The sequence below is a fragment of the Sporothrix brasiliensis genome (assembly GCF_000820605.1).
Source record: "Sporothrix brasiliensis 5110 chromosome Unknown Cont17, whole genome shotgun sequence".
Taxonomy (NCBI): domain Eukaryota; kingdom Fungi; phylum Ascomycota; class Sordariomycetes; order Ophiostomatales; family Ophiostomataceae; genus Sporothrix; species Sporothrix brasiliensis.
This window is the reverse complement of record NW_024467136.1, coordinates 3,057,608-3,084,923: the sequence shown is the minus strand read 5'-3', so window position 1 is coordinate 3,084,923 and position 27,316 is coordinate 3,057,608. Positions and strand designations below refer to the sequence as shown.

Sequence of the window (27,316 nt, the reverse complement as noted above, 5' to 3'; positions counted from 1 at the left end):
AAGGGCAACGGCAGATGTCGACCCGCTTTCGTTTGCCCTCCTCCCCGTTTTCATCCATGACAAAGGCAACAATGCATGGCATCCTGCCGGTAATATGGGCGGACTAATCGGAATGGAAGAGCATGGCATAGAGCACGGAGAATAAAAAGGCACCTGGTAATTTGAATTAGACATATATTAAAACCCGTCTTGGGTTGTGCAATCAGTCTCTCCGTGATGGTCTGATCGCTGAGTTGCCATAAGCAATTTACCCGCCATTCTGTCACCGATGAGTTCAGAGTCGTGGCGGTTTATTTGAATCTTTTGTCGCGTACTTTGCCATTGAAAATAGTGAAAAATGAAAATAAACACAAGGCAATGAAGTAAAATGAAAGAGATTTTCTGTAAAAATAAGTACCATAATAAAATTCAATAAATAGGAAACAACCAAAAAATGTTATAAAAGAGTTATTGTAAGTGAGTCGTCATATACGGTCATTCATAGAGCACAATAAAAGAATGCACGATCAAACCGGACTTAAATCAGTTAAAAATTGCTGGGTATCTGTATCCACAAGAAACCTCAAACAAAAGCAGACGTACAACAGAACGAATCCGTTAGATAAATATAAACAAAATAAAGAAGAAATCTAGCCTCAATATGAAAATTGCCCTCTGAAATTCAAAATGTTCAAAACAAATCATCGTCATCAAGAGCAACATCCCACTTTCTCGGCGAAAGCTTGCGCATCTTCTTTGGACTGCCGCTGCTGGCGGTGGACTTGACGGACGCACCGCTGGGACGCCCGCTGGGACGACCCATAATGGTGTCAGCATCATCGTCGCTCATGCGTAACCTCTCCATCTTCCGCCGGAGGCTTTCGCCGGCCTTTTCGAGCACTTTTTCGGCAGAGCTGCCTGCAGCGGCATGCCTGTCGACGGCTGCGCGACCGGCGGACGCTGGCGTGGAGGCACCTGGCGAAGCCGTCGGTAGATCGTCGCGCTCGCGCAAAGGCTTGCGCTTTACAGGTGAGCGGCCCGTGAGTTCCCGCTTCAGAACGGCAATTTCGCGCCGCAAGCGCTCATTCTCGTCCTCAAGGTTCTCCACCAGGACATTCTCCTTGTCTTCATGATCGCAGCGGCCACGACTGCCCTGATTCTCGTCAGTCTCTGTGCTCTGCAGACGCTCCATCACCTCGACCTTGCGGTCCCAGTGCTCTTCGCCACGCTCCTTCTCGACCTCGAGGCTCGCCTTCCAACGAGCCATCTCAACGGCCAAGCGCGTCTCAAACTCAATCGCACAGTCTTCGCGGATCTCTTGCTCTTGCTCCAGCATCCGGTCGGTCATGGAGAGCAGGTGGGACTCCGCCTCATGGCGCTTCTCAGACTCCTGTTCGAGCGAGGCCCGCAGGTAGTCGATTTCTTCCGACATGCGCGAAATCTCCAGAGCAGCAATCTCCATCGTGACGCGGTCTTCGGAAGACGCATTGCTGATCGGGGAGAATGTTCGGTTGTGTGGCGCTGAGCTGGCTGTGCTCCCAGGCGGGAAGAAAGGCCGGTGGTGTTGCACAGTGTGATTGCCGGCATGGTGGCCGCTGCTAGCGGTGCTGATGGTTGACAGAGGGGGCGACGTGCCGAGAGGACCATGCTGCGAAGTGGCCGGCGCGGATCCCAGAATCGTCTGTGTAATGGACGGGATGCGCGGAACAGTGATTTCGCGAGCAAGGGCGCTGTAGCGCAAAATCTGTGACGTGGCGTTGAAATCGCCGTGCGGGTCGGCGGTGACGATCATGACGGCTTTCTGAGGGTTCCGCCGAACAGACTGGCCGAAGTGCGACGACTGCATGGACGCGGATGGGAAGGAGTTGGAGAAGAGAAGCTCGGTGAGTTTACACTGGCGGAATGGCACCATGTTGGGCTGTAGCATGTGTTAGCTGCGTGGCGGCGATGGCACCGGAGCGGGTGATTGCGGCGTTATCCCTCCTTACCTTGGTCGAGCTACCAACGTCGCTCTGCATCTGCAGACACTGTCCCAGATACATGAGACTCTCGTTGATCTTGCCAGCCTCAGCAAGAGTCGCGCCAGCCGTCTTGGCGTCGCGTGCTCTCTCGCTGCCAGCCAGATCAACAATTGTCAAAACATTCCCGGTCCACAGCGCTGACTCCTTGTGACGACCCTGTACGGACCGCTTCTTGACCTCGATGCACACAAAGCCGTGGCTGCGCGAGCTGACGCTGTTGCTACCGGTACCGGCGACACGGCGCTCGTGAAGGCCTGCCTCAAGCACCAACAGCGCCTGGTTCAGGTTGCTGCAGATGATCTTGCGCAGACCAGCGACCACCTTCCGATCAGGCGAGAGCTCTGTGCTCTTGAACAGCAGTGGCCGCCGGCGGTATTCCTTGGTCGCAGCTGACTTGATGGGTGGCGTCAGCAGGTCGAAGATGCGGTCGTTGTAGACCTCGTACATCGACACCAGCACGGTATACTGGGAGCCCGGATCGCTGTTGACATTCACACCGCTAATGTCGGGTTGTTGCGGGAAAGCAGATGGCCGGTTGAGAAGACGGCGAGGGGTTGGCGGCGGCGGTGCACCGGCTGACGAGTAGTCGCCCTGTGAAAAGAAACATTTAGCATTCATGTGTTTTTGCTGCTTTGACGACGCGGTCGTGGACGCCATAAAACGTCGCGCCGTCAGTGGCGTTTTGGCAGAGGAGGCGGGCTTGGTCTTGGCCTTGTTGCCAGGGCCCGGCAGCACATTCAGCCCGCATCTTGCTACGGCTGTCTGTTTGACGGGCGTCACTGGTACCGGCAAAGCACAGCTTGTTGTAGGAACTGCGTAGTCTTCGCGGCGGACGATTCGGACGCTGGCCTGTCGAAGGCCTGCAGTTTGACGCCCACTGGGGCTTGGACTGGTCGGAAACATGCCTGGTATGGGCAGCTCACTGAGACTGCTGTTGCATTCCGGCAAGTCGTCTTTATCTTTATATTGCTGCCCTGGGGAGGGAGGTGTGTCAGAGAGATCATGAGGAGAAGGGGGTCGTACGATCATGGGAGTGGGAGCCCGCGAGCTGTAGTGGGACGGCCCAGAAGCGTCGGCATACACCGAGTCGAGGAAAGTCGATGCTGTGTAGATGGTGGCTTCGGATGCGTCGGATGCGTTGATCGAAGCTTCGAGAGACGAAGATGTTGCGCAGTCGGCAATGTTGTGGCCGATTGAGCGGAAAAGAACGTCGAGCGTGAGCTGTGTGAGGCCGCGCTGGGACCGAGAGCCGAGAATTGTGTGCGACTGTAGAATTCGGTTAGTGTCTGTCTGTTTTAAACGTGTTTGCAATGCCGACGATGCCGATGACAATGGCGAAGCCTCTAGCTGTTGATACCTTTCCAGAGCCCGTGACGCCGAGCGTGGCGAGCAGCGCATCGGTGCCTTCACCGCCATGGGGTGCGAGCACGCCCTCAACCAGCGGAACAACATTGGTGCAGTGGAAAACATCAAGCTGGCTGGCGTCCTCCTCAAAGACCTGTGTGAAGCAGAACTTCTCAATCGCACGCCGCCGGTCGTTGGGCGGGTTGAGGCGAATGTGAGTCGGTGCGGTCGACGCGGCATCTGTTGCTGGCGGCTCTACATCGAGGAAGCGATCCGCCGCGGTGGCTCCAGTCTGTGGTGGCCGCAGTCGGAGGTAGACCTGGAACAGGCTGTGTGATTTCGAGTTCGACGGAAGCGAATCCATCGTGAATAATGAGGAAGTCGAAGAGATGCGATGCGAATGGTATCAGATTTGATGCATGTAGGTGAATAGATGAAATGGAAGTATATAAAGATACGTCGGAAAGAGAGCACAAGACCGTGATGCAAGAAGGTTGATGTCGGACAATGGATTACTCTATCTCAGTGGACCAAAACAGCACATGGTGATGCACAACCTCAAAAGCTTGAGCCCGACAACTGGGTCCCGTATATTTACTCTTGCCTAATTGGGAATGGCAGAGCTCACCGGGCAACGGGATGGCGGCCTAGCGATAAGATAAGGACAGACCCACTAAAAAGTTTTTTGCGAGAGTCCTTTTTTTCTTTTTTTTCTTTTCTTTTCTTTTTTTTTTTTTTTTCTAACCGTAGGCTAAGACAATGACACTGACCCCCGCGTTGGCTGGATTTTGTTACGAGTTTAGGCGGCTCTGCCTGGAAAACGACAAGGCGAAGGAGGTGGCGGTTCGAATATTGTGACTGCTCCGTACGTCGTACTGCAAGCCTCACATGGCATGGACGCGTTGTTGATATTCGGATGAGGTGTCACAGTGAAGAAAATGGATTCAGTGTTTGTTGTAATTACCCTGTACGCGCACTGCACAGTAGGTCGTGCCTACCCCGTTGGTACAAGGCACTTACTTGCCAAGAGAAAACTCATCACCAGTGGGTCAACTGACTCATAGCAGCCGTGGTGACTCTTTCCTTCCCTACAATAGTGAACGCTGAGGGAGGGGGTGTTTAAATGCCTGCCATGGATTGGCTGCCCTGCCGGAGCTGGCTCCGAGAAGGTTCGCGCTTTCCTGTTTGTACGGGCGGAACGGGACATCGCATGACAGAAAACCTCGTCGCTATGGACGCCTCTTTGGTTTCGCAGAGGTACTTTTTCGAGAAACGATGACGGAAGTCAACTGGCCGAGGCCTTCGTGGACGGCTGGAGCGGTGGCGCTAGCAAATTTCCGTCGACGGATCTCCCGGTGGAGACCAGCGACATCACTGGCGCCTGGAGTGCATCATTGCCTACGGCGACGAGGGCGATGGTCGCCCGTCGCCGTCATTGCCCCTTTGTTCAGTGGAGCAGCAAAGTTTTCCTCGAAACCTGCTGACCGGAGGTCGCCTGGTAAGGGTCCTTGGCTCGCTGAGGCTGCTGTTTGGAGCTTGCTGTGGTGTTCCGTTTGCCTTTGGAGGCTATTCCACTGTTTCATAGTCGATGTTGTGGCAACAAGGAAATTAGTGAGCTCCTGTGGGCATCGCTTGCTTTTTGACATTGTAACATGCCTGTTTTAATTCGGAGTCCTGTGGTTTGGCCAATGCACATGCAGAGCAGTGGGGATCAGACACGGCAGACGGCCCTGGCAGCTGTTTTTGGGAAACTTTTTGAACGCGACAGCGTGAACAGAGGGCCTGCGCGCTTAGGACATTTTTCTTGCAGCGACGACTTGAGAGAATGGGAAAAAATGAAAAAATGTACATTGTGTGCGTAGTGTCCATCCTCGATTACTAGGACGGTTGGAATCTGAGAATTGCTTCGGCACCAGCAGCGTCCATGTGCTTCGGAACCGTGAATGTGCTCCATCGGGCCATCTTGCAGCTGGCGGCCCGTTGTGACCGGCCACGTCGTCGCGGCGTCGAGATATTGTCGTGGTTGAAATGGCGGTGTAAGATACCGCGATGTGTCCTGGCTGTTTTGTCGCTTGCTCTCTGCTGCTTCTCTGCGTCCTGCGCCGTCTCAAGGGGCGGGGACCCGCTGTTACAACATGGCGGGAAGTAGCCGTGCCAATGGGACAGAAGAGGGCAAAGGCGGTAGAGCGTTTCCTTGCTTCTGGGAAGGGAGCGAAGCGATGTTTTAATTACAGCCTGCAGCATGCATTTGTGTCCTCCTTGGTGGGTGGCCGTTTCTGGAAATGGCCGTTTGGTTAATCAAGGCGGAAGGCTCTGTGCACTGCTGTATTGATCGTGTTTGCCTGTTGCGTCGAGTCGAGTCGCGACTGGGACGCTTATTTTTTGCTTGAGCTGGTAGGCGTATTTACTCTCTTTCCGAGGCTTCTTTTCTTACTTCTCATCGAGAGAAGCTTGATGCGTGGCACTCTGGCAAGACCTCTTCTGGTATGACTCGCCGATTTAGATGACTGGTGGCATAGTGCCGTCCTTGCTTAGAGAAATAGCGGTGGTCGTGGATCTTTGGGGCGTTCTGTGACCAAATGTCCCACTAAGACTTTAGTGCCAACTGTGCACATGCGCTGATACATTTGATAGGGAAAAAAAGTTACAGAGAAGGGAAAAAGTGGAGCCATCGAAAGAAATATCTTTTTCCCACCGCCGCCTCTTCTCACCATCCTTCTCCGTCCTCTCCTTCCCTCCTCATCTTCAACTCCAAACATCAACAACACCCCTTACCAGACAACGAAGTCGACCTACCGCTCAGAGCACCAGAAAACATACATTAAACTTTGTCGAGAATTTCCCAAGATGTACACCGCCGTCGCTGAGCTGTAAATGCCCACTGTGGGACGCTGCCTTCCTTCTCGTCCATTCCGTCGACGAATGTGACGGAGAGGGAGGGCAGCGTTCTGCAGTCCCGCAGCTTCAACGACCGTCTTCAAATCAAGATCTTTGCCAAATTCTATTTCTCGACTAGAGTTTACCCCCTCCAGGCCTTGCCGCTGCCCTGGGACCGCGATCGACTTCGACCTTTGCAACAGATCGTGGCATTCACAACCCAAAAATTCTGAATCCCTCGCGACAAACGCCTCGACTTTGATACAACCAACGTGCTTCAACAATACCGCTTTCGACCTAGACTTTTATTTCCTATTTCATCCTCTTACTCCTTGTTTCCTTTGTCTTTTTAGACCGATTTCCACATTTCTACTCCGTACCATTATCTCTGCCTTCTCTCCTACTCGAGATTTTCTTGACCGCCCTCCCCGTCTTGAAATCCATTACACCCTGAAAACCTTTTGGTTCAGGTTTCTACGATCCGATATCGACTTCTTTGGCCTTTTCCCCTGCCATTCAACAGAAGTGAAAGCATATCAAACGCTATTGTGTCGCCAGTTGACAGAAATATTCCATTTTCAAAAATTTCACCGCCTTTTTTTTTTTTTGGTGCGGCACTACCCCCCTGCAGTACTGTTTTCTCCTCACGAACAATTTACCCCTGCCCACCATGGTCCGAAACATTCGCCGCAAGGCTGCGCTAGCCAAGTCCAAGCGTCGGCGAGACTCCGACGTCTCCTCTTCCCTCGACCTTTCCTCGGACGGCGGATACTCCGCACTCGAAGAAGTTAGCGACTCCGAAGACAACGACGAGGAGGATGTATATGCGGCCGAGGAGAAGCATATAATTCAGGGCGTGACCAAGGCTCGTCACGCACCTTCTCCCCGGCCCCCTGACCAAAACGAAGAAGAAGACGCCGACGAAGAGGAAGCAGACGGCGCGGCTAGCGATGACGACGACGACGACGACGACGATGAGTTGGAGGAGCTGGATGACGCCGACTTTGCCGAGCTCGCCAACGAGATGGACACCAGCAGTGGCCACCGCGACGGTACTTTGGCTCTCAAGGCCAAGTTCGTCGACGACGGTGCTAGCTGGAACGGTGTCTCCGAATCGGATGCCAACCAGGCTGGAGGCCGGGCGACACCCGCAAAGCGCCAGGTACGCTTTGCCGGCGTTCCAGACAGCGACAGCGACTCTACCACCAGCGACGTATCTCTGCGTGATAGCCAGTACTTCCCCGACATATTTGTCGAGCAGGGCTCGCTTGACCCCGGCTTCCGCCGCGAGATTGAGCACGACTCGGATTCATCCGTGAGCTCGTCCTTCTGGGATTACAGCTCCGGTTATGGCCTCGAGCAGGAGCCCCTCATCCACTTCTCGGATGCCGACCTGCTGGCCGCTGAGCTGCCCGATCCAAATGCGGATGTTTTCCCCCAGGCTCTCGCAGACGAAGAAGAGAAGAAAGTAAAGGATGAAGATGAGGAGGAGGACGATGCTGAACTTGATGGCTATGAAAGTGAGTCTAAGCCAATCGGGCATTTGTTTCTGATTGTTGTCCTTTTGTTACTAATGCGTCCGTCTCAGCCGACGGCGATACGACTGAGGATGAAGAGCCAGAGTTCATCCCCATCCGGCGAAAGCTGGCCCGCCGCATCCAGCTCATCGACAGCGACGAGGAATTCTCAGACCCAGACTCGGATGCGGAGGTGCCCCTTCAGCGCCAGGGTCAGCCGCGTGCTAGACGGTATGTCTTGACTCCAAAGCGTGGCAAACGGCCTGTTGCCTTCATCCACCCGCATACCGGCAAGATGGTCATCTACACGCCCCAGAAAGCTCCCCACCAGCAACAGGAGCAGCAGCAGCAACCGCAGCAGCACCTAGATATCATGTCTGATCCTTTGTTCGACCTGAACCCGCTTCTTCTTCCGCCCCAGAACGACGTGACCCAGTCATCCCCGCTCATGAGCAATTCCTCGTCAGTAATGATGGGTGCTATGATTTCTTCCAACACATTGGGCGACTACATGCAGACCCACAACATTGGCCCTATCGAGGCCTTCTTCCCCAATCTCAGTTCCGACCTGTTCGTTGCCGAAGATAGCGACTTCTCCGGCGAATATATTGAGGACGATGGCGAGTCAAATCTTCGCATCGAGGACTTTATCCAGTTCGACCGTAACACGGCCGAAAGTGGTGACGGAAATGGCGTTGTTGACCCTGCCGACGAGTTGTTTGATTTGTCGGTCCCGGCCCCGATGCCCGGTGACGAGTTGTTTCTCGATCTGGACAGCGGCGTGCAAGATGAGGACGATGCCTTGACACCTCTGGCGACACCCATGGGCCCACCTGCAAACCGCCGCCCGTCATTTGCTGCCAGCAGCTCGATTGGTGCTGACGATGAGCAGGAGGACAATGTTGGCGAGGACGACAACGCCATGCCCCCTCTGCTGGCACACTTTGGCAAGAACTCGGACACCGTCAGTGCTTTCCGCCGCAACCAAATCAACCAGCAGCTGATTTACAGCAACAAGGCGACGGCGGACTCGCTGGCCTTTTCGGGCCCCTACACTATGGGCACCCTGCGCGGCATTCGGAATGGCAGTCTCGAGGCAGTCACCACTCCAATCACGCCGCCGCGGCGACCTAAGCAGCGCCAGACCTTGAATGGCTTTGGCACAGAATTCAACGTGCAGAGCCCGCAGGAATCTCCAGTACAGAAACGCAAGGCCTCGAGCTCGATGGCCGATGTTGCTAACCACAAGCGGCAACGCAGCATCTCTGATCTCAACAATATCTTTCTATAGGACAGAGGGACTTCTTTGATTTAGACAGGACGACTGTACGCAACTCAACCCTCACTATGGATATACGATATACTTTGCTATTTCTACGACACCCCCCATACCTGAACCGATTAGAACAACTACGACAACTTGGATTCTAACCTCTTTTCTGTCACCCGCGAGAAGAATTTTTGCTTGCCAACAACAATGTCCCCTCCCTCGTTACTGCCTCTTCTCGATGACTCTTTACTAACGGCCGCCAATCTCCTTCGCCTCGTTTCAGACTAACGGCCTCGACAAAAGCCCCTTTCTTACGATTGTCTATTGTCTTCTTGTTTGGCTGGATAGAAAATGCGGCAACCACTAGACTGCAGCTTTGAACTTATCGGACTTCAAGTCCTTTGTAAGGTTTTTGAAGTTTACGTCTATTCATTATCGGATCATTTCTGAAATTAACGGCAACTGCGGTTGCTTAGACGCGACGATTTCATGAGGAATATCACTGGCTTTCTCTTGTATTTTCCTTCACCCTCCCCCTCGCCAAGTTTCGCCTTCGGTGCAGCGAATATGAACTGTCTGAATCCTTGATTGGACTCTGCAAAGAGCGGTAGATGTATGTACCTTCGGACGACAGTTGTTCATGCGTGTCATTGATTTGCGACGAATGGCTTTCTCCCCATACTTATGTTTCCCTTGTTGTTGAGACGCTCCAGAAAGGGCTTCTCTACTATTATGACTGTCGATTACTTTTTGTCTCTTGTTGCTTGTATTTTAGCTTTCATTTGTCTATACGCTCTATTTCGCTGTTTGTTTTTATTCTTCATCTTTTTTATTTCATTTCAGCTGTACCCTACTCTTTCTGTATACAGATCGTGCTAGGATCTCAAAAGTTTCTTTACCTGTCTGGTCGGCGTTGGTACTTGAAGATACGGCGCAAATGCATTCATTTTCTACCGTTGCTTCTTTACTGTTTCCTTTTGTTCTAGTATTATATATTCGTTATGGTTTCCTATTGAAATTAAAGCAAATAAACATTTCAAGAATAAATCCCCGCCCATGCCAGTAGCTCCTTTATGGCAGTGGCCATTACATGTTGAACACTATTGAGAAAAAAGAAGATAATTATGGCATAAGATCCTCCTCCATTCGCACCGAAGAAACCGCCGGGTCGGAGACTGCAGACATCTTCGCCACGTGGGCCTGTCCGTTCGCTCACATGTGGTCACCCTCGCAGGCAGAGCAAAACGGCCTCGAGGGCCTTCTCTGTTCCGCAAACATCAATGATGCAAGGGGCGGCGTTGCCGCGGAGTGCATGGACATTAACGCACTGGCTATGGTGCAAGTCGTGCCACTGGGCACAACTTGATCGATTGCGATATTTGGGTCTGCAAATGCGATGCTATTTTTTCAAACTAGCTGGTTCAATATTTGCAGGAAGCAGAGCTTTTATTTTCCTCGGACCGTGGTGGCCACAGAATTGCATTTCATGAGGATTTTGATGTCTTGGCGAAAGAATATGACAAATTGAATGTTGTCGTATTCGTGGCTTAACACGTCCTTAACGTATTGTTTGAGTCCGCCTGAACATGGAAAATGTCGCCAAAAAACGCCTTCGTCATATGTTAGAAGCACCCATGTTGACATGCGGATGCTGACAGTCACAATAGCGGGGAGGTATGTCAAAAGAACGGTTAGAAAGCTACCACTGCACGACATGTAAATCGTGGACGTCGTTTTCACGTTAAGCAGCGAGCGGATGTCGGTGAAACCCTGGAGCAAGGAGAATCATGAAACGGCACCATACTTGAGTTGTGCATACGTGCGAGAACAAGATACGGACAGTCAGAAATGCTGATTCGACGTTCATCATCGTTATGATATTTAAGATGGGCCTAATGCCTCTGTGAATGATTGAAGCTGTCTCATACACAAGAATTCATCTGCCTAATGATTTTTTCGTAACCCATAAAATCCCATATACAATCTCTTCACAACCTCTTCACGTTTATTCTCTTCCTCCTTGCGTCATGTCCCTGGATTTGAGGTAAACTGGGTTAATGGTTTTACGAACTGTGATTTTTTTGTATTGGTTCTGTAGCTTTGACAAAGTCAAGAACACGGATTTTGCTCTGCTGTCGACCGCGGTTTGCATGCTGCGAGGCACGCTGGCTTCCTTCGGGTACCGAGATCGGGTATTTTCTTGCTTGAGTATGGTAGTGTTTCCGATTTCCGCGATCATCGTGCCTTGTTCCCCATATGACGAGCCGACCTTGGCTGAGACAAGGCGACGGAACTCGCAACGAAGTAGACGAACGGCGGACGTTTGGAACATGAGACTACTTAGTCATCCAGTTGCTGGTGCCTTTGATTGGCTTACAAGTGTAGAGAAAAGGTGCTCCGCATATAAGCATGATTAGTGTGCCTCCAACCTAAGAATGACATCTGCTCTAGAAACGGGGTTATAGTTTAGTGGCTAGAATACCTCGTTGTGGCCGAGGAGACCCGTGTTCGATTCACGGTAATCCCAGTAGATTTCAGTTGAGTGCCACTACTCAATATTTTTTTTTCGTATATTTTCTTACGTTGTGTATGCTGTTGAAGATTTTGGGGTTGTTGCTTGTCGCATGAATTTTTTTTTCTGTGACCAGACCGTCGTTCAATTAGGGCGCTGACGGACTTTGTTCTTTTCTTTTCGCTTTTTGTTGGCCGCTGTTGACGTATAGATCTGCTCTTGTAACCCCTACCAGGCACGGTGACAAAAAAAGGTACCCGAAGGAGGCACCTGAACAAGCGACAAAACGAACTAAAGAAAGTCAAAAAATTGGCACAATTGCCGCCAAATATGCATCTCAACTACTCCATCCCGAGGATATAACCTTGGGGCTACGTGAATCGAACACGGGTCTCTTCGGCCACAACGAAGTATTCTAGCCACTAAACTATAGCCCCTGAGAGGACTGTTGTGGCCCCTTTGTCCAGCACCCATGAGGGCAGGTGACGGTCAAGTGCCTGCCCAGTCGAGTCCGTCTTTGGAGCCGGCCACTTGCCCCGACTGGTGTACGCCAAGGCTGGCGGTACAACCTACTACGTAGGACATATTCTGTAGTTTGGCCGTAATTACAGGCGAGCAGCTCCCCTAAACAAGCTTGGGCTTAGTGACGACGGAGCCGTCATGCTTGTTTGTTCGCGTCTTGTCAAAAATGCCGGACATTGGCATCGAGCCAAGCCCAAAGGCGTCGGCTGGCAGTAGATGGGAAGACGAACTTGTGTGGATTACTGTTTTGCTTGCATTGTGACCGTTTGTGTCGTCGTTTGTCGTGTCGGTTGTTCTTGCCACTATTTTGAACGACCGCCTTCCTCGGGCGAGCGCATGCAACGGGACAGGCAGGGGAAGCAGGCAAAGACGGCAAGAGCAACCGAAAAGGACACGGCACGACTCGATTCGGGACGAAAGACCCACAACCCTGGCCTTTCAAGGAGACTCGAGCATCGAGTCCGTTTCCCGCCTTGTCGTTGTCTTTGGCCGCCCCTTCAGTGCTGCAATGCCTTTGACGGCAGTGTTGTCGTTCGCCTTGTGTTCACCCGAGAGGGAAGAAGAGAGAAGGAAACAGACACCAAACAGCACCAAACAACGGTTCATCCTATCCGCCGCAGGATCGTGCCGCCTTTTTCCTCGATAGACCTTCTTGAACTTCCCGTTCATCTTATCTCAGCGAATATAAAGCGCCAACGGACCGCCCCTGACCATATCGCGTGGTTGTTCTTTACTTGCTTGGTTTTATCTTGCCTCGCTGCCAGCCTCGCCAGCGTCTTAATTTTGCACCGCAATGATATTTCTCCGCCTCTCAGATCGCGCCGTCAACATCCTGGTCTGCTCATTCTTACCCCTCATCCATCGACTATATGGCGAGGACCACGGTAACCTTCCTCCCTTCCAAAGCCGTGTTGGGTTACGTTAGGTGCGCTCGTGCGGTTCGACCCCAGGGTTGGCATCGGACAAGACGCGAGGGTGGGCCGCTAAAGGCACTTGTGATGTGGAGCGATGTCGGGGTAGAGACAAGGGAGCTGCGAAGACAAGAGTAAACTAGATGAGGGAAAAGAAGACTGGTCGTCTCCTTCTCCTTTCTGGTGAACCCGACATTTCACAAGTTGAGTTGTGTTGCTCATGCATTGTCTCACCACAGAAATACAGGTCACTTGGATGACGGAGAAATATGTCGTGCTTGAGCCATAGTTTGTTATTTACCTGTCGAGCTTCCCCTCTCGCGACTCGCTATTCTCCAGCGTCCCCTTCAGGCTGAATGCGCTGGATGGCCACCCAACTTTCCTCTGTGGGTCAGTCTCTGCCAGGCCAGATTTTGTTCGGTTGTCTTTGATCTATTTTTCTTTACAAGACAACGTACATTTGTCATACACAAAAAAGGAGAGAAATGGCGTCTGGAGGATGCAACAGCGAAAACAGTCGACACGACAGAGTTCTTACGACATGCTTCGTTCAGCAACCTCACGGATGACCTACCCCATACGTCGTAGGGAACGGCAGATCGTTTCTCTGTTTAGCATCTTGATTCGTGGCCGAGCGGCGATCGCCCTCCACAACCCCAGACTAGCGGAGACGTGGACGTTGCTTCTCAGGGATAATGGCTGGATTTGTTAACCATGCCACAATTTCTCCGTCTTGGCATGGGGATAGGTTCTTGCACCACGGCAGCGAGGGGGGAGGGACTACCAAATACACAGTGACAATGCGTGCGAACCAACGAGGCGAATCACGCGGGTAGGGATACACCGATGGACCGATGGATGGCTTGTCGTGCTTGTCTTGTGTGTGCTGCTTGCCATGCGTCTCTCCCGTACTCCCGCCGCCGTTCCGGAGTCGATTCCGCGCAGGGATTGAGACGTCGTAGAAGGACCCCCAAACTCGCCTCTCCCAGGTGTCAAATGGTATGCAGGGCAATATGTCGTAGGGTTATCACAGTACGGATGCACGCTACTCGAGATGCAAACGGGCACATGGGAGACATGGCTGCAACGATAGAGTGATTCTTGGGGGTGTTTCTTGGCAACGAGGCAAGAGTTGCGTTCTGGACACTCTCTGTTCCGCTTTGCCCATCGTCCACATCTGGTCCGCACGTTTTTCGGTTTCTCCGTCTGGTGCTCTTTGCTTGGTTAATTTGTCCGTGCATGGCCCGTCCTGCCCTGCATTTGTTTTGTTATTGAGCTTGATTAACGTTGGCCTTGGCTTCCCGTCTACCCTCCTTCGAGATTCCGTGCCCAACCCTTTGCTCTCTCTTACCATTCCCTTTAATTTTTGTCGCATCTAATTTTGGGCATCGAAGCTGTTACGCTGACAAGCTGGTCGGCTCCGTGTCTAGTTGTTCTCCTGCAGCTGCATCCCGACTCTGTGTGCCCACAACGATACCTGACCATTGCGCCCGCCCACGCGCTCGCCCACCATGACGATCGGCGCCGCCTTTGTGCGTCACGTCGTGCGCAACGATGCCGCGAAGCTTGACCCTCCCGAGATCTACAACTGGCGCGTCTTCGCCCTGGCCTCGGCCGCCTGCTTCGGCGGCACCGTCTTCGGCATGGACACGGGCATCATCGGCGGCGTCCTGACCATGCCCGACTTCAAGCGCGAGTTCGGCCTTGTCGAGCTTGCCAAAAAGGACCCGACCGCCGCCGCCAACCTGTCCGCCAACCTCGTCACCGTCATGCAGGCCGGTGCCTTTTTGGGCGCTCTGCTGGCCAACCCCGTCGGCGACCGCTTCGGCCGCAAGCCGGGCCTGCTCTGCGTCGCCGTCTTTGCCTTTATCGGCGGTCTGCTGCAGGCCTTTTCGTACGGCAGCCTTGCCTGCTTCTACGTCGGTCGCTTCGCCGAAGGGTTCGGCCTCGGCGGGGCCACGATGCTGGCGCCCACCTACGTGTCAGAGAACGCCCCGCGCGCCATCCGCGGCCTGCTCATCGGGTTCTACCAGCTGTTCGAGACCATGGGCGCCATGATTGCCTTTTTCATCGACTACGGCTCGCTGCTGCACATCCCCGGCCGCGGGTCCTGGATGGTCCCGCTCGCCATGCAGTCGCTGCCGCCCATCCTCATCTTTTGCAGCATCCTGCTGTGCCCCGAAAGCCCCCGCTGGCTCGCCAGCCAAGACAACTGGGAAAAGGCCACCAACATCTTGTCGGACGTGCGCCACCTGCCCCCGTCCCACCCCTACGTCCAGCAGGAGCTGCTGGAGCTGCGCGCCCAGCTCGACGAGGAGCGCCGCTCGGTCCACGGCACGGGCTACTGGGCCGTCATGAAGGAGTGCTGGCTCGTCCCCGGCAACCGCAAGCGCGCCCTCATGTCCATCGGCCTCATGGTCTGCCAGCAGTGGACGGGCACGAACGCCATCAACTACTACGCGCCCGTCATCTTCACCAACCTGGGCGTCAGCGGCACGACGCAGTCGCTGCTGGCCACGGGCGTCTACGGCATCGTCAAGATGGTGAGCTGCGCCATCTTCATCACCTTCTTGGCCGACACCCTCGGCCGCCGCTGGTCCTTTGTCTGGACCGGCTTCTTCATGTCCTTTTGCATGTTCTACCTCGGCTTCTACGTCCGCTTCGACCCCCCCGTCAAGAACGCCCCCATCCCCGCCGCCGGCTACGTCGCCCTCGTCATGGTCTATCTGTTTGCCGCCGCCTTCCAGTTCGGCTGGGGCCCCGTGTGCTGGATCTACGTCTCGGAAATCCCCACCAACCGCCTGCGCGGCTACAACGTGTCGCTGGCCGCCGCCACCCAGTGGCTCTTCAACCTCGTCGTGTCGCGCGTCTCGCCCATCATGCTCATCAGCGCCGGCGGCTCCACCGGCTACGGCACCTACTTTATCTACGCCTCCTTCTGCTTCACCATGGCCATCTTGGCCTTTTGGGTGCCCGAGACCAAGGGCATTTCGCTCGAGCGCATGGACGAGCTGTTTGGCACCGCCGACTTCTCCAACATTGAGGACCTGGGCCGGGCCGCGCAGAAGGTCGACGTGGAGGCCAGCCACTTTGAGACTGCGCCAGAAAAGTAAGACCAAAGTGTGTTGCCAACAACGAGGGGAGGGACAGGGACCATGGGTGGAGACGAGAGCCTTGCATCGTGGTATGGTGAGCCGAAAAGTGGATGTCGAATGGTCATCAAGCGGAGGAACTCCATGCCGACTATAAATGCCTATTCGGGGTGTAAGTGATATACACTGGTCGATTAAACGGGGAAAGCAAAGACGACATTTATAGGACTAGCACAAGATGGTGTATCTATAAACTACTCGTGTAATATGTACTACTTGGATGTTGTAAACAGTGCGATGTAGCGACACTATTGACAAAACGCCACGTGTTTTATGACAACAATGCTTACAATACGTACAACAAGAAAAAGCTAAGGCTAGAAATGGACGATGGGATATATATAATGTGTCGTGAGTATCGCACGCCGAAAAGTAGACTTGACATTCCTGAAGGACGACTTTGCGCCGGCAACATCGCCCACCGCTAGATATGTGAGACAGGCACAACACAACACGACCTTTTATGCCAGCCAGAACCAGAAGCGCTCGAGCCAATTGCGCGGCTTGAGGTCGGGCCAGTGCGCATCCTCGGCGTCCAGCTCGGCCTTGCCCGTGTGCAGATCGGCCTCTTCCGGTTTGACCCAGCGCGTGCGCTTGATAATCTTCCAGATAAGGTACAGGCCAAAGAAGATGGGAATACCAATGTACGCCGCGAGGAAATCTGTGATCGAGTGGTTAGCTATGACTATACACGCACTGGGATAGGTATGGGGAGAGGAGAGAGGGGAGAGGGGAGAGGGGAGAGGGGGATACGTACTGCTGACGTCCCAGTGGCCGTGCACAAAGACGTCAAAGCCGTTGAAGAGGACGATAATGACAAAGAAGCCCAGTGAGGCATAGGCCAGGAACGGCTGGAAAGGGCTCTTCATCACCAGCGTGTTGCGGTCGATGCCCTGCGCCTTGAGCGCCTTGTGGAAGCGGATGTAGCACACGCAGATCGAGCCCCACGTGAAAAGACTGGCAATTGTCGTCAAGTTCTGGAACCAGTTGAAGGCCGTCGCCGCACCGCCCGAGCCCGCTGACAGGTACGTGAGCAGACCGACCGCGGCCGTGGCTGCCACAGCGTAGTAGGGCACGCCGCGCCTGGAGCAGGTCAGGAAGATGGCGGGCGCCTGGCGGTTCTGGGCCAGGGCGTACAGGTAGCGCGAGCCCGTGTACAAAAAGGCGTTGGCCGACGACGAGGCCGAGGTCAGGATGACTGCGTTGATGATGGACGGTAGAACCTTGATGCCGACGTTCTGGATGCCAATCACCCACGGCGAAGCAGCAGCACCGGGCGCACCGTCTGCCTGGGCAGTCAGCAGGCGCGGATCGTCCGCGGCCACGAGCCATCCAATGGCGAGAGAGCCCAGCACGTAGAAGAAGATGATACGCCAAAACACGCGGCGGACGGCCTTGGGGATGTTCTTGCGCGGGTTCTCGGCCTCGCCGGCGGCAACAGCCACCAGCTCCACACCACCAAAGGAGAAGGCGGCGTTGACGAGCGTCGAGAACAGACCCAGGAAGCGGCCCGTGTTGCCGGTGCCATCATACTCGAGCATGGCGCCCGGGTGCTGCCAGTAGTAGAAGCCAAGGCGCTGGTGTTTGGGGTTGCCGCCCAGCATGACGATGAAGGCCATGATGAGCAGGCCGACAATCGTGATAATCTTGACGGACGCGAACACAAACTCGGCCTCGCCGTAGACAGAGACGGCGATAATGTTGAGCAGGATGACGAGGACGAGCAGCAGCGTGATCCAGGCCGACACGTTGATGTGGTCGGCGCCGGGCCAGTAGCCAATGACGACCGAAGCGGCCGAGATCTCGGCGCAAATCGTAATGGCAGACGAGTACCAGTTGTTCCAGCCGACAGCAAAGCCAAGAGCGTCGTCGACGTAGCGAGCACAGAACTGGGGAATGGCACCGGGCAGGGGAAGCCAGGTGGCCATCTCACCGAGGCACTGCATCATGGCGAAGATGGCAATACCGGTAATCGAGTAACCGAGAAGGACGGACAGTGGACCTGCTCGCGTAAAGGCCGAGCCAATACCGAGGAAGAGACCGGTGCCAATGGTGCCGCCAAGTGCGATGAACTGAATGTGTCGTGACTTGAGGCTAATCGTGTGATCGTAAGATGATGTGAGTATAGTAAACAGCAGTGAGCTACGCATATCCCAGAATGGGGTCAATAAACAACGTACCCGCGAGACACGTAGCCGTATTCCTCGACACGCTCGATGCCGCCCAGAGCGGTGCTGCCCTCGGCAATCTTGTCCCGCCTCTTTTCTTCATTGCTGCCCTCGTAAGCCGGCAGGCTTTGAGCCTGGACCTCCAAGTCTTCTTTCGACATGGCGGGCAGGACGTCGGAGATTGTTGTTTCCTGGGCAAAGGGGACACCAAATAACAAAACACTGGTGCGTCTTCTGTAATGAATAAAAGAGAATAGAAAAATAAGTTTATGAGGTGGACGAATGCTGTGAACCAACAAAAAAAAGCTATCAGAACGCCAGTGGTATGGGCACCGGAAAGGTTAAATAGATTAGCTAGGGTGGGAAGCGTTGGACATGAAGAAGAAGCAGGAGCCAGGGACGCAGTGGAAGATGAGTGACAAGGATGGGGGCCAAGCGAGGCACGCAAGTCCAAAGAAGAGGCAAAGGAGGGTGTGTGTAGTGGCCGAGGAGAAGGGTGTGCTTGCAGGGTGCAGGGTGCAGGGTGTGTTTTCGTGGTGGCACAAGGAGCCCGCCACAACCCAAAAGGACGATATGGAGAGGGGCGTTCTAGTTGAAAAGAAGGTCATAATCGAAGAGGAATACGTTAAGAGTGCCTTGCGGAGATTTCTTGCGTGCTTGGTGTGCATGGAGCTGTGTGGAGCCTGGTTTGGGCACACGGTCTTTCCTAATTGTTGTTTTGAAGCCTCCTTTTTTTTTCTTAGTTGTTCAAGCCTGTCTCTCTCACCTCCTGTGCCCTGGGCACTCAAGTCACACCAACTGCGGCTAGAGTGAGATGATGAAATTGTGATTGTGTTCCCATTTGGCGCGTGGCTGATTTGATTGTCTTTGTATATTCTTGGACACTGCCGGCCGGAATGCTTGTCCTTGGCGTTCTTCCCTTGTCGCTTGTCGGTGTGTCTCGGAGAACGGAGACAGGATCGGCAGCTTTAGGGTAGCCTGGTTTCCGTTGTGTGTAAATAGGGGAGCGGTGGAATATGTAAACACGCGAGCCGTCTCGAGGAGGAGGGGTAACGAAGCTTTTTTGGCTGTTTCTCGTCGTTCGTACCTAAGCTTTTGCCATCGCTTTCCCAGAATGGCCGCCCGTCACGGCATGGCTACCACTGTGCTCATATGCTCTTCGTTGTCTGCTCTTTTGGGGCCCTGGTACGACATACAGCCACACCCCATCCTACCTGCTCGTCTAGACCCCCCTCGCCTGAAATGCTCAGCCCGGGAACAACCTATGTCTATAGGCCGGGCTAGTATGTGAGCGACTATTCCCAAGCCGCTCCTTTTGTCCTTTTCGCCTTCCGATTCATCTTGATATCTTTCTTGTGAGAAAGCTTCTCCCGACCTTCTTGGCCAGGATAAAAGTTACCTAAAAACTGCCCGTCTCCTGCTGTTCACCCAGCTTTGCCCGCGTTGCGGGTGTCTTCAATTTGACAGTGGCCATCTGGTTCGTTGAGTGCTGTCTGCCGGCGCCGCGTTGTCAAGCTGCAAGGGAGGCAGAGACAGTTGATACAGCCACAGGCCACCAATTGTCTCACTTGACCAACGCCCAGAGAGAAGACAGCCGCGGGATAAGAAGGCACAGCATGCGCAAAAGAGGCTAAGTAGGTGTGTCAAGGCTGCACGGCAGGGATTCAGGTGGCATCCCACGACGAGCACGACCAAGGGGACAGAAAACGCGTGGGAGTAAGCGTGCCGTGCTGTATGTTTGCTGTACAGCTCGAAAGCCACTGGGATGTGGTACCACACTGACAGGCACACTCTGGGTACTGAACCAAAAGCGCATGTCCGTCCTGTCGTACGTAGCACGCGATTGGAAGTTTTCCGCATATGTTTATTTGACCGAGATGTATGAAAGCCCCGCTTCGGTGCCCCCGAGAGGCTGCTTTGTACTGAACGTGCGGTGCTAGATACCGAAAGAGAGGAGGCCGAGGCTGGCAGAAAGAAGGCAAAGTGCAGGGCTGCAAAGAAAGGCCAATTGTTGGCTTCTGTTGGAGTCTGTGTGTTGAAGAGAGAAAGGCAAAAGGGGCAAAAGGAAAAAGTACAGATCAGGCCAACCAATAACAGAGGAGACAGAGGCAAGAGCGGGACGGTGGCGGTGGTCCGTTCCTTCCTCGCCAGCTTGTATCTTCAGCAGTCGAGTCAACAAAGGGAAGGAGCACTCAGCGGGGTCATGGGGAGTCTGTCCAAAGCGTCCGCTAGTCGATTTTCCAAGGCTCCCGACGCCACTCTGGGAGGCGGTCTCGCCTCGTCTTCGTGCACTCTTCTCAGTGCTTGACAAGAAACGCCTCTCTGTCGGCCAGGGAGTTTATCGGGGAATATATCGTATCAGTGGGCCGGGCCTTCGTATCATCTGCAATATACTGCTATGTATGCCGTACTTCGAACTGCGTGCCAGATAGGGCCTAGAAAACAATACGCACCACGGAGTAAATGCCAGCAGCATGAAAGCTTGTTCACTAGTAATACGAGAATGTCCCGTTGTTCTTTATCGCTATCGCGTCGTCGCCTTGCGTGATTGTGTGCGTCGCATATGCCCATTGGTGTTTCGATGGGACAGGTCGTTGTTTACGTCTGATAAGCTCCCTGGACTGCACAGTGTGAACGGGTGCTCAGGAACTGTATCTGCGTACCAAGCACACCCAAGTGAGAGTCAACCCCCACGAATTTGTACATCGTATGGCCAAACATTTCGCACTGTCCACCTACTCCACTACTCCGTCTTGGCATGCTCTACTTGGCCCTCTGCCGTTATCTCCTACGGGGAGGATTGACAGGGGGCGCTCTAGCGGCCAAGAGTGGGTCGCCGCCTGCCTCTAGGCTCTAATGGTAAGCACGAAATCTGGCTGTGTGGAAGACACAGAAAGCTTGTTCTGGAGTGAAGCTAGAAGGATACGCACATACAGATTTACGAATGTACATTAAGCAGTTCCCCACAAGCCCGAACGTCTCGGAGTCGCCCATCTCGTCCTGAAATGAATACCACCTACATCACGACCACGAGCCTTGTTACGATTACGTACCAACATAATGTACGTCCTGCTGACGACTGGTGGTACAAGACAATGGGATGCAAAAAGGCCAAGCTTGTTAGCTCCGCGGATGAAGGAGACGATCGTTTTTACTGTTCGAAGTGGACGAAAGGACGCAACGACCACATCAGCAGACCCTGTCATGTGAACAGCAGCAGTGCCGCAGTTATTGGTATGTAGAAGGGGAAACATTTTCATCCAATCAGAGTGCCCGTCTTTCGGGCGAGAGGTTCAAACTGAGGCGGGCTGAAAAAAGGGGAAAATACGAAGTAGCAGTTGGACGCTGGGAGACCTGGGACCAACCTTTGCCAGAGAGACTTTGGGGCCGGTCTCAACAAGGAAGGTCGTCAAGGTTGTCGCTCATAGGCTCATCAGGCGGCCGGGCAGATGCCGTGATGCGATGGTGCAAGACCAGGCCCAGACTACAAGCGTGGAACAAGAGAACGACGTGGGGAAATGAAATGGCTTGGAGAGAACAGACGAGCGTTTTGGTCCCGACTCCATAATTCTGCCTGCTTTGAATTCCAAACCCGACGTGCCATAGTATTTCGCAATTCAAACAATCTCTTTCACATGCCGTATTCAGCGTACTTTGTCTTGTGATTTGGTCCTTTTATCTCTCTCGCGGGGACACCAGTCCTTACTTCTCCTACATATTTTGAGCTGCTCTCCAGGTATCCACACGCACTACCTGTGCCGAGCATAATAGAGTGCTAGGCAGTTAAAGGAAGAGAGCCGAGACGAGGGAGGATACATGATGGTTTCGTCAAGCAGTCGTAGTTGTAGCTGGTCCTAGCTCGCAAGGGTGGCTCCGTGTCCGTGGAAGAACCAAGAGTGGAGACGGTATATATTTGACTGCGGATGGGATACAGAATATTTGCAGGTGCTTTTCAGGCGCAGGCCACAGGCTGGTCAGACAGTTTGGAGAAAGAGCCACATTGCCGCGTGCGCCTTATCTCTTGGCGGCTGGAGCTACCCAAAAGAGGAAGCTGCTATCTGCCCACATCAGCTCCTCCCTTTTTGATTCTATTTGGTCTACTCGCGAGTATCTTGTATCTTGCACCATTGACTGTGTCTTCTAGTCTCTCATTTGGCCGTCAATTCGACTTTTCTACTTGTGGCGGAGAGCAGTCTATTGAGGGACTCACAAGATACAGAAGTACTGACGCAGGATAGGATCCTTCGCTTGTGTCACTAACCCTTCACTCCTTACTTGATGTCCTTTGTTATTGCAGTCTCCGGCCCCGCAGATATCCAAACAATTGTAAGTTTCCGTTAGCAGTAAGAAGAGCAATGCGATTGATGGGAGGTACGCAAACAACTGACACGCTCGATAAACCCCAAAAGGTGAACATGGTGAAAAGGCAAACATGGCATGCCGTAAATACAATACTCGAGAGCACATGATCAAGGTCATGGTCGGGCTTCCTCTTACAGTAGTGACGTGTCAATCTATTTGTTTCTTGCCCGCTTTTGGCAGAGGAATTGACCACTCTCAAATTCATCACACGACACAAATCCATTTTGTGTATTTTGTGACACAGAGGCCACACTCGGTAGACAACGCCCAGGCTGCAAGTCCTACAGCGAGTAGAGGCAGTGCAGGGCAAATGTGCAAAACGCAAAGCACGGTCCTAAATGAGAAGCCCTTTTTACTCTCTTCTGCCTTTTACTCGTGTGCCACCAATCCCAGATGAGTTTCAATCGCAAGATACAAGATACTTGCAGGCTTCTGTAAATGGATACCGAGCATTTGTTTTCTTCCTTGTCGGCATCAGCACATGCTCTCCGTTTCAGCGGTTCTAGGAGCGTGCCCGGAACCATCTCAGTTCTCACGTCGCTCGTCGATCTCTGCCCATCCTTGTGGGGTGCACACAAAACTATCTACACCCCTCATCTCTAGATGGAAGCAGTCGTGACCTACGAGGTCTTGTCGGGCTTCCATTTTACTTCTAGAATCTGTAACCCGTCATTTCGTTATTCTTTCCCGAATTACTTTGAATTCCTCCCGTCGGGAATCCTCCAGTTTCCTTAGCTTCCTTCCTTTTCTGCCGCTCGCTCCCCGCACGGTAATTATCTCATACACGACATATATTTGTTGCATCGCTAAACTTGCTCTGTGTGCCTCACTGAGCCCCTTTGGTGTGTGTGCCATCCCGAACCTTGTTCTTTCCAGTCTTCTAGAACGACATCCAGCAAAGCGAAAGGACGAAAAACATTTGTCTCGTCGCCTGTAGATAAGGCGCCTACGAAGTAAAGCAGGAGTTGTTCTTGTTACAGTGTCCTTGATAACGATAATCCACCCTTCCTTCTTCGGCGTCACCGTGATCTCACTCGACCGGTTTCGTTGTTTTACCTGGTGTGCTATGAGGCTCGGGCGCTTATCTCTCTGTCTCCCAGCATTATTCTCGCTCAAAAAACACCAATCACGAGCATTCCAAATCAAGGACCTGTTTGAACTAAAAAAGTGAGAGAAACAAGGCTCCCCGAAAGCTGATCAGAAGGTTAGAGTCTATGGAAGTTCTACCATACAAAGCTCGGCAGACGTCTCTCCTTATGCCGCCTGCAACTTAATATGGGATACCCACTACGCTTTTGAGCACAGTCCTGTGTAAAGGGCGTAATTTAGTCAACTGGGGGCTAAATCATTCAACCCTATTTGACGGCAGCAGCTTGACGAATCGAGCCATCTGCGTATCAATTTTAGTTGCCTTCTCCTTTCCTCTTTTCTGTCGTTTCCAGAGCTGCTCCATCAGAGAGGATGGCTGTCATTGAACCGCGTATGCATCATACACTGCCATAGCTTTGCTGTCGCTCTTTTGTTGTCTACAGCGTATTCCCGTCCACATAACTTCGTAATCTTCAAGCTGCTTCTCTTCTCTCGAGATCAGCTTCTAGTGCGCCCGAAACACCAAAGAGTCCACAAAGCCTCCCACACTTCAAATTACAGGTAGCGTGCATGATCTATGTGCGACTGGGGCGGGAAAAGGTCACCTTAGCGACACGGGGATTCAAGCAGGCTAACCTGTCGTCACACTCCGGATGGAGCAATATGGGGACATTCTTAGCTGGGAGTTTCTCTCTTAGCATGTTGATGCAACAGGTCTCTATTCTGTATCCAGCTCAATGATATGTCCAATCTTCTCCACACACACCTCGCCATACAGGTACGGGGTCCTCTTCCAAACAGATGCCTCTTTCCTTATCTTATCCATTGACAGGTAGGTGGCATCATGGGAACCTATCGTGGCTTTCCGTATTGTTGTAGCTACGTTTTTGTTTCCCCCAATGGCGTCGAAAACAGAACGCAAAGTACTCCATTTTTTCCTAATGCAGCGTATTGACACCGATGCTGACCGGGCAAAACTGCAGGACGTCCATAAGACAGCAAACGAGTTGCAACCAGTTGGAATGAGCGTAAAAGCAACCTGCCTCTCCTACTTATCGTATAAATGGAGCAGTGGCCCTTCAGGTAAGCATCGCAATCATAACTAGCTATATGAAGAACTGTACAATGCAAGCCTCCCCACCAGCAAAAGATACGAGAGATACGATTGAAATATGCAGGATATCCGGAGTAATTCAACAGGCAATAGGAGGACAGAAGATAGCACCGCAGAGCCGTATTGTCTAGGGAACCATTGTAAGACAAGTTGTACATTGCTTAGCGACAGGGTCCTCACAACACTCCCCCGATTCGACGGGACCCGGATGCGCGGGTGCTCAATCGTAGTTTGGTCCGAGTGCGACAGATAAGGGCGGTCTTCTGACACAATGGAACGTATTCTGACAAGGGTGCACTCTAAGGTACCTTGGACCAACAGAGAGTATCGCAGATGTTGATACAGTTGTTCGTAAGGGATCCTAGTCCGTTCTGGTCCGTCACACAGATGTAAATAAAGTTTGATGAATGCGTTCCCCCGTTCCCGCATAGCGCCATGATGTGCCACCGATATCACAATGTGGTGCCGCCCAAGGGACGGGAAACCATGATGGCCACCATAGGCAAGGGGCGTTAGGCACCTGAACGTAGTCATTTACTTGGAATCCAAAATATATACTTAAACAGCGGCTGGCCACCGCACATACCGCCGCCAGCCTCGGTGCTTGTGCTGTGTCTGTTGCACGTGCAGCTTTGGTCGTTGGATATCATCCGCTGCTGCGGGCACGACAGCTTCGACAACCATCCCTGCCTTTCCCGCCGAGCCTGACTTCGAAGCCGACCCTAATACAGACCCCCATCGCGAACCCCCAGTCCAGACAGACGGCCGTTTGCGTACCGATTCTGTTTCTGATGCGTCAATCGTGTCGCACGTCGGACAGTGCGTGTGCGTGTTGGGCGTCGAAGGGTACACATCACGCCCATATGTAGCGTTGAGAGACACGTTGCCGACGACATCGCCCGTTTCCAGGCGAATCCAGGTATCCACAGCTGGCCGGTGGTTGGTTGGTGACGATGCGGCCAAACCCGCCTGCCTCAGGCTCTCCTCCGTGACACGGACCTGCCGTCCTCCGCGCGTCCAGGTGCCGTACCCGCCGTAGCCCGTGTGCTGCCCAAAGCAAACATGAACGCCAGTGCCCGGGATGTCGACACCAGGCAGCGTATCGCCCGCAGCCCAGGTATGACACCAGGTGTCACCATGGTCATGGCCGACAAACAGCGCCACGATGCCTGTGCCGTTGCCGGCGGCCGCAATGGCACGCATAAATGACTCGTCCTGCCCGCCATAAGCACAGCCAGACTGGGCTCCATCTGGGCACCAGCCCTCGGCCTGTTGTGCCAGTGGCTTGTCGTCATTGATGCCCGGTTGTCGGTGTGGATCAACGCTGTCGCCACTACCGTTCCGGCCCTTGCTGCCCGGGGCGGTGTTCATCTGCAAGGCATACGCGACATTGGGCGGGATGTGGACGAAGGCGAGAGCAGGAATCACGGTCCTGTACGTGGTTTCTAGCTCTGCCTGTGTCTGTTCGAACCAAGCGACAACACTGTCGTCCACCCAGTTCTCCTGTCCAACGCGCTGGTCCGTCGTCCCGTCCTTTTGCTGGTAGAGGAACCCTCCACGGCTGTCAAAGAACCATAGGACGAGCTGTGGCACACAGTGGTTGGCCATGTCCTTGTCGTTGCCGGGCGCACAGTCAGTTCCATACACGGGGAGGTAGTAGTTGGTCACACCTGCGCGGCGCACATCCCCTGGCCCGGGGTTCGACAGCATGTTGGCTGTACGAGCGAGTCCCCTTGGCAGCAGCTGCTGTTCCCGTGCCAGCAAGTCGGCCCGCGACAGGTTGAAGTCGCTGTCGTGGTTGCCGTATGTAGAGGCCCACGGCACGGCGCGGTGGACCATGGGCGCAACGATCTGGTCGACGTAGACGGTGCTGTTTTCACGGAACGCATTCTCGCCCGTGATGAGGTCGCCATTCAGCACGACAAGGTCAGGCTGCTCGGCGTCGAGCACGGCCTCCATGACCCGGACCGTACTGAGGTCCTGCTGCGGGCCCCAATGTGTCCAGGCGTCTATTTTGGGTCAGCAGGCCATCCGTATCGTTTCGATGTTTGGGAAAAGCACGACTTACTCTCTCCAAAGTGGAGGTCTTCAAAGATGGCGATCTGGAACGACCCATCGCTGCGAAACTGGAGCGGTGCAGCCGGATCACGAGGCGCCCTCACGTCTCTCCCGACGACTTGGCGCAAAGGTGGTACTGAGTTTGTCGATAAAAACACCACCGACGTGGTTATGATGCTAACAACACCGAGCGCCAGCGCCAGCGCCGCTCGTCTAGTCAACATCGCTGAGACAGCGTGGGTGGAAAGTGCTCAGACAGAGGTATCGCGCTGCGTCTCAGCGACCCTCATAATACTGGCTTTAGGGGCCATGGGATAAAGATACGTCTTGAGACATACGGAGTAGGTCATCGTGCATCGTGAGATTTCTGGGTAGAAAGAACGTAGTCCTGTCCAAAACGGGTCGTCGCTGCAGTTTAGG

General features: G+C 53.5%; 5 protein-coding genes and 2 non-coding genes across 7 annotated transcripts; 3 read left to right on the top strand and 4 right to left on the bottom strand.

The window, feature by feature from the left end:
- Nucleotides 1–670: 670 nt before the first annotated feature.
- Nucleotides 671–3,708, bottom strand: SPBR_02287 (uncharacterized protein; the record flags this gene model as incomplete). The annotated part of the gene is made up of 4 exons (XM_040760590.1): nucleotides 671–1,897; nucleotides 1,968–2,849; nucleotides 3,024–3,266; nucleotides 3,358–3,708. 4 exons carry the CDS (start codon nucleotides 3,706–3,708, stop codon nucleotides 671–673), a joined length of 2,703 nt encoding a protein of 900 aa, XP_040620912.1.
- Nucleotides 3,709–6,891: 3,183 nt separating this feature from the next.
- Nucleotides 6,892–9,029, top strand: SPBR_02461 (uncharacterized protein; the record flags this gene model as incomplete). Its single annotated transcript, XM_040760764.1, has 2 exons — nucleotides 6,892–7,741; nucleotides 7,810–9,029. 2 exons carry the CDS (start codon nucleotides 6,892–6,894, stop codon nucleotides 9,027–9,029), a joined length of 2,070 nt encoding a protein of 689 aa, XP_040620911.1.
- A 2,434-nt stretch (nucleotides 9,030–11,463) lies between these two features.
- SPBR_09503 lies at nucleotides 11,464–11,535 on the top strand. Its single transcript has one exon. It is a non-coding gene; the product is annotated as a tRNA-His (tRNA).
- Nucleotides 11,536–11,886: 351 nt separating this feature from the next.
- On the bottom strand, nucleotides 11,887–11,957 carry SPBR_09498. Its single transcript has one exon. It is a non-coding gene; the product is annotated as a tRNA-His (tRNA).
- A 2,507-nt stretch (nucleotides 11,958–14,464) lies between these two features.
- Nucleotides 14,465–16,066, top strand: SPBR_02706 (MFS quinate transporter; the record flags this gene model as incomplete). The annotated part of the gene is made up of 1 exon (XM_040761009.1): nucleotides 14,465–16,066. The coding sequence occupies one exon, from the start codon at nucleotides 14,465–14,467 to the stop codon at nucleotides 16,064–16,066; it is 1,602 nt and encodes a 533-aa protein (XP_040620910.1).
- Nucleotides 16,067–16,566: 500 nt separating this feature from the next.
- On the bottom strand, nucleotides 16,567–18,434 carry SPBR_02572 (amino acid transporter, AAT family; the record flags this gene model as incomplete). The annotated part of the gene is made up of 3 exons (XM_040760875.1): nucleotides 16,567–16,766; nucleotides 16,863–18,199; nucleotides 18,286–18,434. 3 exons carry the CDS (start codon nucleotides 18,432–18,434, stop codon nucleotides 16,567–16,569), a joined length of 1,686 nt encoding a protein of 561 aa, XP_040620909.1.
- A 6,962-nt stretch (nucleotides 18,435–25,396) lies between these two features.
- On the bottom strand, nucleotides 25,397–27,120 carry SPBR_02638 (uncharacterized protein; the record flags this gene model as incomplete). The annotated part of the gene is made up of 2 exons (XM_040760941.1): nucleotides 25,397–26,847; nucleotides 26,907–27,120. The coding sequence occupies 2 exons, from the start codon at nucleotides 27,118–27,120 to the stop codon at nucleotides 25,397–25,399; spliced, it is 1,665 nt and encodes a 554-aa protein (XP_040620908.1).
- Nucleotides 27,121–27,316: the final 196 nt, after the last annotated feature.